Raw genomic sequence first — 15,443 nt, 5'->3', positions numbered from 1 at the left:
TGTGTCTCTCCATGTCTTCCTGTCCCTCCTCCCCGCGGGCTGCCCGTGTGTGTGTGTGTGTGTGTGTGTGTGTCCGTTTGAGCACCCGACTTCGTTCTCTTGCTCCCTGTCCCTCTGTTGTCTCTTCCTCTTTGTGTGACTTGAGGTCACGTGCGTGTATGCAGTGTGTGTGTGTCTGTCCTTGTCTCTGGCCTCTCTGAGCCTGTGTTCATGTCTGTCTCTCTCTCCCCCTCTGTCTCTCAGTGTCTCTCCCTGTCTCTGCGAGCGTCTCTGGGTCCCCGGCTGTTCGCGGCAGGGCCGGTCCGGCAGAGCAGCGGATGTGCGAGGGCTGATTCGGGGGCCGACAGGAAGCCCGCCACCTCGCCTGCTGCCTGCCAGTCTCGGTGGCAGCGGCGGTGGCTCGGGCAGGTGTGTGGGCTCAGGATGAGGTGGCCGCAGTGAGGAGCCCCCCGACTCTCAGGTAAGCCCGGCAGGGGGTCCTGAGGCTGCCTCCCACCGGGGGTGGGAATGGCCCTGCTGGCCCCGCAGGAGGGCTGAGGTTGGGGGGGGTTGCCTGGCTCGGGGGCTGGGAAGATGCCAGGCCACCTGGCTCTCCCTCGCTGGGCCCCAGTCCTGCCCTGACGCCCCTGGCTAGGGAGCCCTCTCCCCGGACCCTGCAGCACTCCGAGGGCAGACTGTTTCTGGGGCTCCGGCGCTTTCCCACCTTCACCTTCCCCTGCCCAGCCTTCCCAGGCCTGGGGAAGCCTCCAGAATGGGCTCATCGCTTCCAGAGAGCGGTGAGGGGCCAGACCCACGGGCCTTGGTTTCTTCATCTGTGGAATGGGACTGTAACGTCCCTGCCACTAGGCTACGGGAGGATGGATGAGACTCTCCGGACAAGGGTGCCCAGGGCCTAACCCCCAGGCCAGGCCAGGCCGAGCAGCCCTCCCGCCACCCCCCACCCAGCCCCCAGCCTGGCCCACCAGCTCTCTGCTGGGGAGCTCCTTGACCCTGGCCGTCACCATTCCCCACCGCTGCCCCAGGACCAGGGCTGCCCAGGCCCTCTCACTGGCCACCTGAGCATTAGGAGCCTCCATAGAGGCCCCTGGGTCGGCCTTATCTGAAGGCCAGGATGACATGGGAAAATGGAATGGGCACGGGATAAAGCCTCCCCAGGGCTCGGACCCAACCTCTCGTTCCTACCCCATAGCCTGCCCTGTGGCCCTGGGAGTCCTCCGTTTCCTCGTGTAGGGCCGGAGGCCGGCTGAGAGATTGGGCATGAGGGTCTCCCAGGGCCTTTCCGGCTTGCCCAGCCCAGCCCCAAGGGCTTTCCCCCCCGCCCGGCTGTTGCAAACTTTGTTCATCTGAAAACTGCGCACTTCCCTTTGTGCTATTTTGGCCTGCAGCTCCTCGGCCTGTGGCCTCCTCGCCTCCCCACCCCACCCAGCCCTGCCTGCCCCTTGGGGCCCTCCCGGGGCCTCTGGGCCTGCCTCTCCTAGGGGCTCAGCCTCCTCCCCCAACCCTTATCCGCCTGCCCTCAGATCCTGGCGGGGAAAGCCCGGCCAGAGGGCAGATGTAGTCAGTCTAGGGGCAGCCGTGGGCCTGTCCCTCAAATTGGTCTCTCTTTTAAAAAAATATTTCATGGTTCTTAAAAAAGGTAATATAAAACAGGAGTCAAAGAGCAGGGAGGGCCTTGGGGATCAGCCCGGCCTGAGCTTGGGGATCCTGGCTCTGTGGCTAGCTGGATGAACTTGGACAAATTCCCGCCTCTCGGGGCCTCGCTCTCCTCCCTGGCGTTTCCCACATGACACTTGGCGTGTCTGTGACAACTGAGGGGCTGGGGCCGATCCCAGCCCGCCCTGGGGGTCCCGGCACGAGGGCCTGTGCGCGGGGCGGTAGGGCGGTGGAGGGAGGCTCAGGCCCCGCGTACCCTGGGCACCAGGCAGGGAGGCCCTGGTAAGGTTGCTCCACACTGTCTGCTGCTGGTCCCCTCACCCCCAAAGGCTGTTCGGCCTGCCCCGGCGCATACCTGCCCGCATCCCTCTGCCCCATGTTCTGTGGGAGCGCGCACGGGTGTCCGTGAGTGTGTGTGTGTGTGTGTGTGTGTGTGTGTGTGTCTGTGACTCAGCCTCTCCCTGTCTGTCTGTGTGTGTCTGTCTCTGGCCCTCTCCCTTCCTGGGTGTGTGTTACCCTGTCCCCTTCCACAGGGACCCTGAGATGGCAAGTCACGGTAGTCATGCAACTGTGTCTCCCCCACCTTCGTGCATCATCTCGATGCTGGGCCTCATGACAAACCCGAGGGATGAGTGTCCTTATTTCCCCATTTCCGAGGGGCTACGGAAGGCCAGCAATACCGGGCTTCAACAGCGGAGCCCACTCGGCGTTCTCATCCCCCACCCTCCCCCAGTGCCAGGCAGATATGGTGGACCAGGGCTGGGGGCACCCCCCGACTGTGTTGCTTGACCCAGGAGAGCAGGGGGGGCCAGGAAGCAAGAGGGCTCTCTGGTGGCCAGGATTCCCTGGGATGGAGGGCCGCCCTTCCCCGGGACGGCTGCAAAGGTCGGCAGGCCGGGTCCTGGGGCCTCAAGTGCCAGGCCCCTGGAGCACAAGCGAGTTCTCCAAACCAGCCGGCCAGAAATACGAGCCCTAGCAGGTTTCTCTCTGGGAAGCCTGGATACTGAGCCAGGCTGCTTCTCATCGGCCAGTAGTTCCCTGAGGAAAGCACCAGGTTGAGCCCCATTTTACAGATGAGAAGACTGAGGCCAACAGACCCCGAGGCACGGGCAGGAGTCCTCCCTCCAGGACCCGGTGCTTCCAACCCCACACAGCCTGAAGCGCCCTTGGGCTGGGCTAGAGGCACAGCAGAGGGGGCAGGAGGAGGCTGTGCAGGCTGGGAGGCCGGGGTGCAGGCTGGGAGGCTGGGGCCCAGGCCCTGAGAGCGGGGGCCTCGCCACGGACGCCCTCCTGGGGTGACAGGGCCATCCCATCACAAGGTTTCCACTGACTCACTTGCTGTTTGGGGAAGGAGAGGCGGCTTCTCTGGGACGGCCTCGATGGAGGCTCAGGGTTGCTCAGAGGCTCCTTGTCATTTGTTGCGTGAGGGTTCGGGAAGCTCGGAGAGGTGAGGGGGACAGCCGGGTGCAGCCGAGGCCTTGGGGGAGCCCGAAACAGGAGCTGGGCAGTACAGAGCTCAGCTTCTCCCTGAGCTTCGACTTCCCCAGCTGTAAAGTGGGGAGAAGCCCTCCTCCCGGGTGGCCAAGCCGGGAAAAACAACATGCCCAGAGGGGACGCTCAGGGGTGTGGGCAGGGCCCCCTCGGAGACCCCACTGTGGCCCTCAACTGTGTCCCTGGCCACTGCCAGGAGACTGAGTCTCTCCAGTTCCAGTGATTCTCCTCAGAAGCCCCCTTAAGAGGGTTGTACTTGCCCCCCGTCCAGGCCCTGGTATGTGGCTGCCTGTGGCTTCGCCAAGGACTGGCCATCACAGCATGGCTCCACCCCAGGGACCAGTCACTGACCCAGCAGTGGCCCAGTGCCAGGCGGGGTTCAGAGCCTCCTCACCCCGCAGAGACCCCCTCCCAGTACATCCCACCTCCACCAGCCCTGGGCAGCCCACCAGGTCTCCGCCCAGAGTACCCTTCTCCCCCTTATACCTCAGGAACCCCTCAGTGTTTAAAGAATGGAAACCCCGGGGCACCTGGGTGGCTCAGTTGGTTAATCGTCTGCCTTCAGCTCAGGTCGTGATCCCAGGGTCCTGGGATCAGGTCCCACATCGGGCTCCTTGCTCGGTGGGAAGCCTGCTTCTCCCTCTGCCTGCCATTCCCCCTGCTTGTGCTCTCTCTCTCTCTGACAAATAAATAAAATATTTTTAAAGAAAGAAAGAACGGAAATCCCACTCCCAACTCCCCCAGGGGGCCCATGGATAAGGGGCAGAGAGGCACCCTGGGGTGCGTGGGGGCTGCCAGGGCTCCTCTGGAAGGGGCCGAGGACTGAGCTCAGGGAACAAAGCTGGGTTTACAGGAGGCAACAGGTGAGCCGGAGTTAGGATCCAGAGGCCGGAGTTTGAATCCTGCCTTTCTCCTTCGCAGCTGGGATCCCCAGCCTCAGTTTCTGTATTTGTGAAATGTTGGGAGCCTCTCCCTGCCTCCCCCCGCCCCCCGTGGGGGGTTGTGTGGATTAAGCAAAGGCACGTTTGGGACACGTACACATGGTGCTGTCTGGTGGGTTCCCAGAACCTTCTAGCACTTAGCAAATGTGGGGGATGGCCCTGGGGGCCCGGGGTGTGGGTCTTGGGTCAGACGGGGGAGCAGGGCTTGCTGCAGCCTGACCCAGTCCTCGGACAGGGACGGGAGATGGTGCTCCTGTGGTCTGGGCTCCACTGCGGGGCTGTCAGGAGAAGGGGGCAATGGACACCCGACAGTGTGGGGCTCAGGGGGGACTCCGGAGGGCTGGTCACAGAGGGTCCTACGTTGTAGCGCTGCAGGGCGCGTGGCCAGGAGCGGACATGAATGTGGAGAGCGAGCTGCTGTGGCCCTGGGTGGCCCTGCTGCTGCTGCTGGGGACTGTGGCCGGCCTGTGTGTGCGCTGCTCCCGCCCAGGTAAGGGGGCGCTTGGGGACAAGGGCGGGGTCCCCAGCCCTGGTTGCGGTCCAAGGGCAGTCGGAGAAGTTTCACAAGGCAGGGAGGAAGCCCCTAAACCACCCCTGAAGTCGGTGGGTCTGGCTCACCGTGGGGCTTTGGTTTTGCTGGGGCAGGGGAATGTTCTGGAAAATCGGGGGTGGGGGGGCTGCCGTGCTGCCTGCAGCACCCACCTTCTCCACACTCTGCTCTCCTAATAGGTGGTGAGCAAGCACCCTGTCCATGAGAGGTGGCCCACAGGGATCGGCGGCCCGGCCCCCGCGTCCCATCTGAGGCCTGCCCAGGGCACAGGGGAGACAAGAGGAGGGACCTCGGATCTGAGTTCCCACCCGGGCTTGGGGTCGCTTGCTAATCTGGTCTTGTTCTTGCAGCCGTGAAGAAGTCTGAGAAGATCTATGAGCAGAGGAGCCTGTGAGTGCCTCACTGTCCCCAGCCCCGTGACTTCGTGTGCCCTGACTGTGGGCATCCACATGGGCGTGCTCCCGCGTGTCCACGCACCCCTTCCCTCACCCCTCACTCCCACCTCCCCCACACCGGGCTCTAGTGGGTCCCGAGCAGTCCAGGGAGGGAGGGACCCTTGGGGCTCTCCATGCGCTTCCCCCATCTGGTCCGGGAGGGCTTTGGGGGGAGGGGGTGCCACTCTCCAGCGTGCCCCCCTGCATCTCCAGAGATCCTCCCTCTGCCCCCAGCCCAGGGGAGCCCACCGTGCTGGTGCTGGGGGTTGACAGAGAGTTCTGCCCTCCCGGGCAATGGGGGGAACAGAGACCGGGCACAAAGCAAAACGTGAGCCATGCTCAAGTCTCCCCTGGAAAATGCTAACAGAGCTCCTCCGGGAGGATGTGGGCATGTCCTTGGGGGGTAGGGAAGGCCTGATGGAGGAGATGGGGAGGATGTTAAGAGAGAAAGAAGGCAAAAGGGGACATTCCAGAGAGAGAACAGGGTGGGCGCCCCGCCCCCCCCGCCCCCCCCCGCAGGACTGGGGCGGACACTTTCTTCTGGAGAGGAGGTGGTACGCGTGGGTGTATCTTGAGAGGCATGAGCTGGGTGAGGAGGAAGGAGAGTCTTGACTGTGGGGAGAGCCCATGACCTTTGTCCTAAGGGCCCAGGGAAGTAGGGGTAGAGAGGAAATGGGGTTGGGGGGGTCACTGACCCCAGGCCAAGCAGCTGGATCCGGCAGGATGGAGCTCCAGGCACCTCGGGGGCAGGCGAGCTGCTCTATGTATGAGCCCTGGGAGGGTCAGCCGTGCGGGACGCTGCAGACCACGTCGTGGCCCAAGGACAACCCGGGGAGGGAGGGGGGCGGCCACTGGTGTCCTTGTGCTGAGCAGGAAAGTGACTGACGGAGCACCCGGGGGCCTCTGAGACCTGCGTGCACACATGAGCACACATGGGCCAGCACGCCGGCTCACACCCACGAGTGCCCCCCCCCCACACTCCTGCTCAGGCGTGCACTCCTCTCCTCACCCCTGTGTGTGCCTGCCTGGGGAAGGAACTCACGTACAAACGCACACACACCCTTTCTCATTTCCTTTTGCAACTGAAAAACCACAATGAAATATGAAAATACAATGTCCGCATCCATGCCCACCCCTGAGGCTGGGCTTTTCTGGCCACTTGGTCCTCTGGATGACCCACCCACAGCCTCCACCAGGGGTGAAGGGGGCTGGGATCCCCTGTTGCCCCCCCCATGCCTCGGCCCCGAGGCAGGCCACCCCAGTATCTCCCCTCCTCTCTCAGTGCCTGCCCACTCTGGGCCTTTGATTGATGTTAGAAACAGGCCGTTTGAGCCAGAAGTGAAACTGTGTCATAGTGGGAAGTGGGAAGGCTGGGCCTGGGCAGGAGGAGGCGGGAGGGGAGACTCGGGTTCTCCCCACTTCACTTGGGTTCAGTCCTGCCCGTGCATTTAGGGCATCCTTCCTAAATCAGGTCACCCTGACTGCTCCAGCTGTCCCTCCCCGGAAGCTCCTGGAAGGCTTGGCCAGGTACCCCTTCTGGTCCAGAGGAGGGACCCAAATGGACTTTAAATGTTTAGCTAATCTGCTCTACCATCTTTAGCAGTGGCTTCCATCCTCAAGGGAACTTCATGATCCATAATGGCGGCTAGAGCTCCAGCCTTCATCTCTGTGTTCCAGGCAGTAGTAAGAATGAAGGGCAAGGACAGAAAGGGTGCACCCCTGTTGGCAGCGCCTCCTCTGAAGTCCCAACAATCTTGGCTGGCATTTCACTGACTAGAGCTTAATCACATGGCCATACTCAGGCACAAGGGAGGCTGGAAAATACAGTCTTTTAGATGGGCCTAAATAAATAAAAATCCCATTTCAGTGGAAGAAGGGAACACCACGCATGGCCAGTACCTTGCTGTGTCTTGCTAAGCCTTGGGAAGTTGCCTCGCCAGTTACTTGGGAGTAAAGGGTGTGTTTGGACATCCCAAGAGGGGTTGAAGTTACCCTCTCGTTGAAGTCCCTGAAGAGCCGCCCGACCCTCACCTCAGAATCGGAGGGCCACCTCCCCAGCCCCGCCCACAGACCCTCCAGACCATCTCCGGGGTTCCTGGGGAGGCCGCGGAGGCTCCGGCTCGGGGCCACGTGAGAAGGGTGGGCGCCTGGCGGGCAGCTCAGAGAAAGGGGGGAGCCCTGGATCGGAGGCCCAGAGGGGTGGCGGCTCCTCACTCTCGCCCTGGTCCGTCCCTCCCCTCTCTGTTCCTTGGCCCTGTCTGTCCGTCTCTCCTGTCTCTCTGTCCCTCCGGCTGTGGGAGGCTGGGCCCTGGCTCAGCGGAGCTCCATGTTTTCCCAGGGAGGAGAATCAACAGAACTTGGCGCTGGCCCGGACCTATTCTTGTGAGTTCTTGAACCGAAGGGTCCGGGGACTGGGCTCGGGGTTGGGGTGTCCATATGGGGACTGTGGCCAGGCCCTATCTGGTAGAGTGGGGGAACGGCCCTGGCAGGCGGGCCCGGACGCCCGGCCAACAGCCCCTTGTCCTTTGCAGTGATCAGGCAGGCCTGGCCCGGGCCCCTGGCGGACGCGGACTCTGACGTAGCGCCAACAAGGTAGGGACAGTCCGAGGCCTGGAGGGGGTCACAGCCCCATAGGAGGCCACGGGAAAGAGAGCCCCGGAGGGCCCCACCTGGCTGAGCTCAGGCCAAGACCTTGGACGTCAGAGCCCCAGAGCCGGATTGTGAGGGCCCCACGAGGGGGCTGTACGGCTGTGGGGCTGTGGTTCAGAAAACCCCAAGGCCTTTCCCCATCCGGCCCCTCTCAGCCCCTCCCTCCCCCCCTTTCCTGCAGGAAGGACAAGCTGCTGAGGTTCTCCCCCAGCCTCGAGGGTGAGTGGTCCTCAGACACGGGGCTGGGGGCAGGGGTGAGGTGGGACTGAGACAGGCGACTACCTGGCGGGGCAGTCCCTGTGCAGCGGAGGCCTGGAGGACGAGGGGAGCTGGGCCGGGAGGCCCCCGGGTTGGCCTAGCGGGGGAGAGGGTGGAGAGCGGGGGTCAAGGTGGGAAGGTAGGAGACACCCGGGTTCTTGGAGGCCCTTCCCTTGGGGAGGGGGGCGGGGCAGGGGTGGGAGGAAGCCATGAGCCCGGCCTTTCTTCCAGATTCTGAGTCCTCCAGGTACCAGAACTTCAGCAAAGGTGGGTGGGATCCTGGGAGGTGGGGGCTGCGGTGGGGCCCAGGGCCCAGTGCTCGGGCCTAATAGTCACCTCCTCCCGCAGAGAGCAGACATGGATCCAGATCCAGACCCGATGCAGCCTACGTGTGAGTGGCCTTAAGCAGGGCCGGCACCTCCTCCCCGCCCCCCCCCCGCCCCCCCTCCCCCGCCGGGCTTCCCCCTTTATGAAAGCTTCCGGCCCTAGAACACACTGGCCCAGGCAGGTGCTCAGTAGCATCACGTCCCCTCAGTCGGCCATGGCTTTGTGGGGACAGGGGCGTGGCCCTGCTCTAGGGAGGGCTTGTCTGGGGGACTCATCCTGCATCACCCAGAGATAAGGGAGGAAGGGCCCTCAGGGATGTGTCACGGATGGGTACACTTAGGCCCAGGGAAGATGGGGACTCGCCTAGAGTCACAAGTCAGGATAGCCGGAGCCAGGCTGGGTGACTTAGGGGCCCAGGGAAGAGGGACGGAGGGACCAGGGAAGGACGGAGGGGGGGGCCGGGGGGGTGATGGCTGGAACAGCCCTGTCATCCGTGTCCCCCACAATGCCCCCACCCCGAGCCCCGGCCTGCCCAGCAACCGCTCTGGGTCTGTGTTTTCTTGCCAGAGAACCCATCACCACGGACTATTACAACTGGGGGCAGATCCAGAAGCCCAGGGAAGGTGAGGTGCTGGAGGAGGAGGGGAGGAAGTGGCAAGCTGCAGAAGGTCAAGGCCGTAGAGGAGGGCGGGGAGGCTGGGCCTAGGTTTGGATGGGTGGCGGAGTTGGGGCGCCGGGGGAGGCTGGTGGTGGGGGAACAGAGTAGGGAAGGGATGTGGGGGGGCAGGGAGGGGAGAGGGGTGTGGGCCACAGAGGTGAGGGAACCAGAAGGGGAGCTGGGGCCAGGGGCAGCGGGGGAGGCTGAGCCTCTGGTCACGCGGGCCCCCCTCAGGGCTGGGCAGCCACTGATGAGTACACGTGGGACCTCGGAGGAAGGGCCTGGGCCGGGCAGCCTTGCTGACAGACGCTGAGCCCTGCAGGCTCTGAGGAGGCTGAGATCTTGGGCCCTTAACACCTTGGCTTTACAGAAAAAGAAACTGAGGACCGAGGGTGGGCCGGGCCTGCTGAGAGGTCTGGGGAGGCCACACTGGGCTGGGGGTTGGGGCGCATGGCGGGCAGAGGGAGGGGGCCTCTTCCTCCCCCCCTGCCACTGCTGAATATGGGAGGGACCCTCATGTCTTGGAGCCCCTTTGACACAGAAGGCTGCTGGGTAGGGCAGCGGTTAGAGCTCAGCTCGCAGGGGCGATGAGGGGGTGCCAGGCTCCACTAGGGCCACATCCAGCCTAGGCCCACCGTGCCCTGCCCAAAGGCACGGCTTTAGGATCGGCCTAGGCCTGCTTCCCGTCTCTCCTCAGCCCCCAGCGGCTCTCCCTGCCCCTCGTTGCCCGATAGCAACGGGCCTCCCTCCCTCCAACTATCCAATTGCCTGATTGCAAGCCCGTCCCCACATCTCCCCTCCCCAGTGCATTTGGGGTGACCTCGGAGGGCCCATGAAGGAGCTGGAGCCAGGCCAGCGTCCGCTAAGAATCTTGTCCAGGAGAATGTTCGGAGACTCCACGGGGGACCCAGAGGGCTGGGGGCTTGGCGGGACAGGTCACCGGCCGAGGGAAGGCAGGGTGGAGGGAGGGAGGGGAGAAAAGCCAGGCCTGCTGGGCAGGGCCCCCCACCAACCTGACCCTCACCCCCTCCCTGGCAGATGACGATGATGACGATGCCAATTCCTACGAGAACGTGCTCATCTGCAAGCCGAAGGACCCCGAGTCGGGTGAGGCCGCCAGCCCCGGGGAACTGGGCGGGGAGGCCTCCTCGGCCAGGCCCGCCCACACCGCTCAAAGGCACCCCCTGCCTCGAAGCCCGAAGGTTCACCGTTTGCTCGAGTACCTGCACGGCCCCGGGGGTCCCGGCCTTAGGGAGCATGCAGGGGGCCTGAGGACTAGCCGCGGCGGCTGCCACCTGTACCAGCCCCTCTCCCGGTGTCTCCCTGCAGGCGACGAGGGATCCGAGGATTACCAGAACTCAGCATCCATCCGGCAGTGGCGGGAGTCCAGGAGGGCCGCGGGTGCGTGGCCGGAGAGCAGGGGTTCCCGGGTGGTCAGCTTCAGCAGGCTGGGGAGGGCCTGGCCTGGGAGGATCGGGCAGTGGGGGGGGCGAGGGAGGGACAGTCGGGGGTGGGGGGGGCAGGCTCCCCTGCGGCCCTTGCAGCTGACTTCACAGTGATGCCTCTGGCCCATCAGTGGCCACAGCAGCCTGGAACCGTGCCAGAACCAGGACGCCCGCCCAGCCGCCCCCGGGGTGGAAATCTCTGGCAAACCACAGAGATGGGGACCGGCACAGTGTTCCGTGGAGCGTTTCCTGCAGGCTGTTTTGTGGCGCCCGGGGCCCTGGGCCCAGGCGTCTGGCTGAGGGAACAGGTGTGGGTGTGTCCGCATGAGCCGTCTGCCCACCGTCTGCCCATCTGCCCGCTGGTCCGCAGAGCGAGTCCCGAGGGAAGAGCCCCTGTCCCTGGCAGGCAGCCCAGACGAGGACAGCGAGGACCCCGATTACGTGAATCAGAATGTGGCAGCCACAGAAGTCTAGGAAGGATCTAGAAGGAAGGTACAGCTGCCTCGGCCCAGGGTGCTGGTGCTCACAACCTGAGGGAGGGGCCCCATCGAAGGGAAAAACAGGGCTGGAGGAGCCACACGGGGGCCCCGGTGGGGGGGGGTCAAGGAGTAGCACCCATGGGTGCTGAAATGGGTGGCTCTGTAGGGTGTTGGGACTGAGCTCCTGAGCCGTCCTGCCCCCAACGCCCACGGCAGACCCAGGGAGGTCACAGCTCCACGGCAGACACCAGGGTCTCAGGCGGCTGTTGGGGCTGTCAGGCTGGGGAGGCTGGTGAGTTGTGGGGTGCAGGGGTGGGCTCCGGGCAGCTCTCTGCAACCTCGAGCAAGTGGCTCAGCTCCCCCGGGACCATTTCCTCACCCGCAAAATGGAGCAAATGGGACACAGCACTTGAAGGACTCAGGCACAGGGCTGGGCCTGGGAGGTAGAGGTTGGCACCCATGACGGGCGCACTGGACCGAGTCTGCGGCACCCACTGCACCAGCCAGCGTGCGGCTGAGTGCTCCCGCGCACCGGCGCAGCACCCCCCCCCCCCCCCAACGCACAGAGCGCTCAGCCTCCCGTCCCAGGCCCCACTGAGAGTCAGCTGCTAGGGCCCAGGCTGTGCCACCGCGTGGGAGGCAGGCCTGACCCCAGTGGGGTCTTGAAGGCCCTCTGAAGTCCCAGTCGGGGCAGGCGGGCGGGCGGCCCCCGGGCTGTGAGGGCCCCAGAGCAGGAGAGGCCGTAGAAGCCTGAGCCCACCGCTCACACACTCCCCAACATCTACTGGGCCCCTGCTGGCGGCAAGTCAGCCTTAGGTGCTGGGGACCCAGCAATAAACGAAATCCACCCATGGGCGCCCGGAGTGTGTGACTCTTCATCTCAGGGTTTCGAGTTCGAGCCCCACGTTGGGTATAGAGATGACTTAAAAATAAAATCTTAGACAAGAAAGAAATCCCACCCAAATAAATCCCTGACCGTTCAGGACGTCACTCTGGTGAGAGTGATGACACGGATGGCTGTGGGCTGAGAGAGAGGGCAGGAAGGACAGGCAGCATGTGAGCGGGTGATAAGCCCTGTGGGGACAAACCCACGGGGAGGAGGCCGCGGACCACAGGGCTGGGCTGCCCAGGGCAGCTGGGGGTGCTCCCTCCCCGGCCCGCGACGGGGGCCGAAGCGCGCCCAGAGGGTCTGACCACAGGGGAGGGGGCAGCCACACAGCGGCCCCTGGGTTTTCTGAGATGGGAGGGGGCGCAGCCTGGGAGCCTGGGAGCCTGGGAACGGAATCCCTGGCTGCTGAGGAGGGAAATGAATTCAGGGGGCAGCAAGGGATGCACAGAGACCAGTGAGAATCCAGGTAAAAGGTGACTTCTTGGCTCAGGGTGGAGGCAAACATGAATAGGGTTTCGTTTGGTCTTAGATTTTTTTTTTTTTTTTTAAGTTTATTTATTTCTAAGTACTCCCTACACCCAACGTGGGGCTTGAACTCACGACCCCAAGATCAAGAGTCGCACGCTCTCCCAACTGAGCCTGCCAGGCGCCCCGTCTCCGTGTATTTTTTAAAATTTTTTCTTTGATTTCTTTGTTGACCCATTGGTTGTTTAGTATCACATTGGTTAACCTCCACGTGTCTGCATTTTTCCATTTTTCTTGTGATTTCTAGTTTCGTACCCCTGTGGTCGGAGAGGATGTATGGTATGATTTCAGTCTTCTTACGTTTATTGAGGCTTGTTTGGTGGCCTGACATGTTTCCTGTTCTGAAGGATGTTCCATGTGTACTTGAAAAGAATGTGTACTCTGTTGTTTGGGATGGAATGTTCTGTATTTACCCGTTATGTCCGAATCGGGAGTTGGTTTTGAAGGCGGAGCGCACAGGACTCATTGAGGCAGTGGGTGCTGGGGGGCCAGGAGCTGAGGGGCTGCAGGGTTTTTGGCCGAGCAACAAGAGGATGTCACTGTCCCCAGCCGAGGTGTGAGAGGCTGTGGGCAGAGCAGGCCCTGTGGGCAGGCCAGCTTATTTCTGGACGTATTCGGCTCGAGCTGCCCGCGTGGGGAGAAATAGGAAGTGCGCAGCTAGACAGCTGAGCCTGGACTGAGGGCGAGGCCAGGCTGGAGACAGACGCGGGGTGTCATCATTGAGAGTGACAACAGTCAGCCCCCGGGAAGTGAGGCCGAGAAGAGGGGCCGGCACTGAGGCCAAAGGCTGGGAGGCAAAGCGGCGAAGGGCAGTGTCCTGGGCCCGAGGAAGGCACTTTGGGTGGGTGTGAGCAGGCGCCAGGCAGGCGGTGGGCACTGGTGGGCACTGGTGAGACTCGATGGTGGTGGGGAGAAGGCCTGCTTGTATTCAGAGCACAGGAGTCCCAAGACAGGGAGTAGAGAACATTCCAGAAGTTCCACTTCAGAGGGGAGCAGAGACATGGGGCAGGAGCCGGAGGGGTTGTGCAGGGTTTTGAGCTGGAAGGTGGGGTGGCAGGAAGGATGTCGTTGGTTCAAGCTTGGGGTCCGGCCGAGGCTGGATGGAAACTTCGCATGCTGGATGCTGTCCTGCCCCGGGGTCTGGACTCCACAGGCCAGCGTCCACGGTGGCTCGCTGGGGGCGGGAGTGACCCGATCCCTGGGTTCAAAGATGTGGGCGGGCTGCCGAGTGAGGCAGAAGCGGGGCTGAGTTAGAGCTGACGCTCCTGGCAGGTCCCTTCTGGGTGGGAGGGGAGCGGACGGGCGTTGGAGGCGAGCGCCAGTCACCAGCCCTGTACCAATTAACCACAGCCTCGGCCAGGACCGATTAACTGCAGCCTTGGCCAGGATCAATGAGCACAGGGATTTCAAAGGGAAAGAAGGCTGCTTGATGGGCGGGTTCTTCTCAGCTGCTACAGGAAGGCGGCCAGACACTGACCATCACCATGACCCTGACCCAGCGCAGGGGGAAGAAAGTGCTAGTCCAGGCAACCCTTTCCCTTTTAACAAACCTTTTTGGTCTTCATCAAGGAGCCGAGGGAACCACCAGGCTGAGGGCTATTTCCTGCCTCCCCCGGGCTCACTTCTCTCTCCGGAGCTGCCCAACCTCGACACCCCCCACGGTTACCCCTGGGAGATGCACTGAGGCGTCCGGAGGCCCGTCCATCAGGCCATGGGGGACCAGCTGGGGAAAGGACAGTTACGCGGCGCATCAGGCCCTGGCCCGGCTTCTGCGGGAGCCCGAGGCTGAGGGCAGCGTGGCTTCTGACCTGATCCGATGCCCGAGGGTCAGGGCAAGCTGCATCCCCGTCCCCATGTCTGAAAACACTGTGTGTCGCTGGTATTCCTGTGCCTTTTTGCTTTGGACTCAGGTTCCAAATTGCTTACTAACGTCAATTGCTGGGATCTTTTGCCTGATCCATAAACTTGTACAGTTAATTTATATCGGTGGAACCATATTTAATAATCTACATCTCCGGGTACAGAGTCTCGTCTATCTCGTCTCCTGTGAGCATTACACATCATTTCAGCAGAGAGGGGGAGCCCCCGCGCTCCATTCTTTGGGCCTCAGTTCACTTGGAAGAGATGAGGCTACAGGACACCTGGGTGCCCTTCAGTGGGAACGTCTGCTGTGGGCAAAGCACACCGTTCCTGGAGCAGCAGCAAGGAGTGGCTGAGTGGCACCCCTCTGTTGTCCCCAAATCCTCCCCAGCCCCAGGACTGGACTCGGCTGAGCTGATTGAGCAGGAACACAGCTGTCTCATGGGAAGTCCAGGGGCCCAAAGGGAACTTCTGAGCCAGAAAAGCCACAGCCGGAGAAGCAAGATGTTTCCTCCAACTGAAACATCTCAATAAAGCATTTTCTAAGACTAGCAATTCTCATGTTTGTTTTTCCTGTTTCATCCAAACCTTCCAAGGGAGTGGAAGTCAAGCCTCTTGCTTAATGGAAAAGGACCCTGAGGCCCCAAGAGAGGGGGGGGGAGGGGGGGGGGAGAGAGAGAGAGAGAGAGAGAGAGGAGAGAGCGAGCTGGGGACAGGAACCCGGTCCTGCAGTCCACCCTTTCCGGGATGCCACACTAACTTTCCAGGTTAATGCCATCAGTTAGGAAATGAGAAGGAAAACCAGAACACAGCTGCTGCCCACTTGTTCCTTCACACCCGGGAGTCCCGATCTCGGGCTCAGAGACGGAGCGGGGTGCAGTGAGGCTGTGGTGGGGGCTCCAGGTGGGAGGAGTCCTGCCAACACGGTTCTGGGGTGTGAGGCACAGACACACGCCCCTGCGCCCTGGGCCTCCCCTGCAAACCTCACAGCGATCATGAGGCTCCAGATGACGAATAAGATTGAGGAAATATGTTAAAATGTCTTTTAAAACTTCACATTGCCGTTTTTGAGGACCTTAATTCTCCCCCCACCCCTTTTTGAAGAGATTTCATTTGAGAGAGTGCGAGAGAGCGAGTGAGCATGAGCAGGGGGAGGGGCAGAGGGAGAAGCAGGCTCCCCACTGAGCAGGGAGACTGATGCGGGGCTCGATCCCAGGACCCTGGGATCATGACCTGAGCCGAAACCAAGAGTCGGATGCTCACCTGACTGAGCCACCCAGGTGC

At 62.5% G+C, this 15,443-nt stretch overlaps 1 protein-coding gene across 3 annotated transcripts; it reads left to right on the top strand.

Annotated features, from left to right (window-relative positions):
* The first annotated feature begins 19 nt into the window (after positions 1 to 19).
* LAT2 (linker for activation of T cells family member 2) lies at positions 20 to 15,343 on the top strand. 3 transcript variants are annotated; one of them, XM_027613078.2, is made up of 13 exons: positions 20 to 460; positions 4,453 to 4,575; positions 4,986 to 5,025; positions 7,408 to 7,451; positions 7,601 to 7,661; positions 7,900 to 7,937; positions 8,208 to 8,243; positions 8,325 to 8,367; positions 8,871 to 8,926; positions 10,000 to 10,068; positions 10,291 to 10,362; positions 10,777 to 10,898; positions 14,551 to 15,343. In XM_027613078.2, the coding sequence occupies exons 2-12, from the start codon at positions 4,482 to 4,484 to the stop codon at positions 10,878 to 10,880; spliced, it is 657 nt and encodes a 218-aa protein (XP_027468879.1). In that variant the 5' UTR covers positions 20 to 460; positions 4,453 to 4,481; the 3' UTR covers positions 10,881 to 10,898; positions 14,551 to 15,343. The 3 variants fall into 3 exon arrangements, with proteins under 3 accessions (XP_027468879.1, XP_027468880.1, XP_027468881.1); XM_027613080.2 differs by having other exon boundaries at positions 448 to 460; positions 13,869 to 15,332; XM_027613079.2 differs by lacking the exon at positions 8,208 to 8,243 and having other exon boundaries at positions 13,869 to 15,333.
* The last annotated feature ends 100 nt before the right edge of the window (positions 15,344 to 15,443 follow it).

This window comes from Zalophus californianus, chromosome 10, assembly GCF_009762305.2.
Source record: "Zalophus californianus isolate mZalCal1 chromosome 10, mZalCal1.pri.v2, whole genome shotgun sequence".
Classification (NCBI taxonomy): Eukaryota; Metazoa; Chordata; class Mammalia; order Carnivora; family Otariidae; genus Zalophus; species Zalophus californianus.
The sequence above is the reverse complement of the archived record's forward strand: the minus strand, read 5'-3'. Positions and strand labels throughout refer to the sequence as shown.

Bases quoted from the DNA above. Each gene is read 5' to 3' on its own strand.
- LAT2 (XM_027613078.2), top strand. From the start codon at position 4,482: ATGAATGTGGAGAGCGAGCTGCTGTGGCCCTGGGTGGCCCTGCTGCTG. The intron at 4,576-4,985 runs GTAAGGGGGCGC...TTGTTCTTGCAG, and splicing joins TGTGCGCTGCTCCCGCCCAG to CCGTGAAGAAGTCTGAGAAG. The intron at 8,368-8,870 runs GTGAGTGGCCTT...TTTTCTTGCCAG, and splicing joins AGACCCGATGCAGCCTACGT to AGAACCCATCACCACGGACT.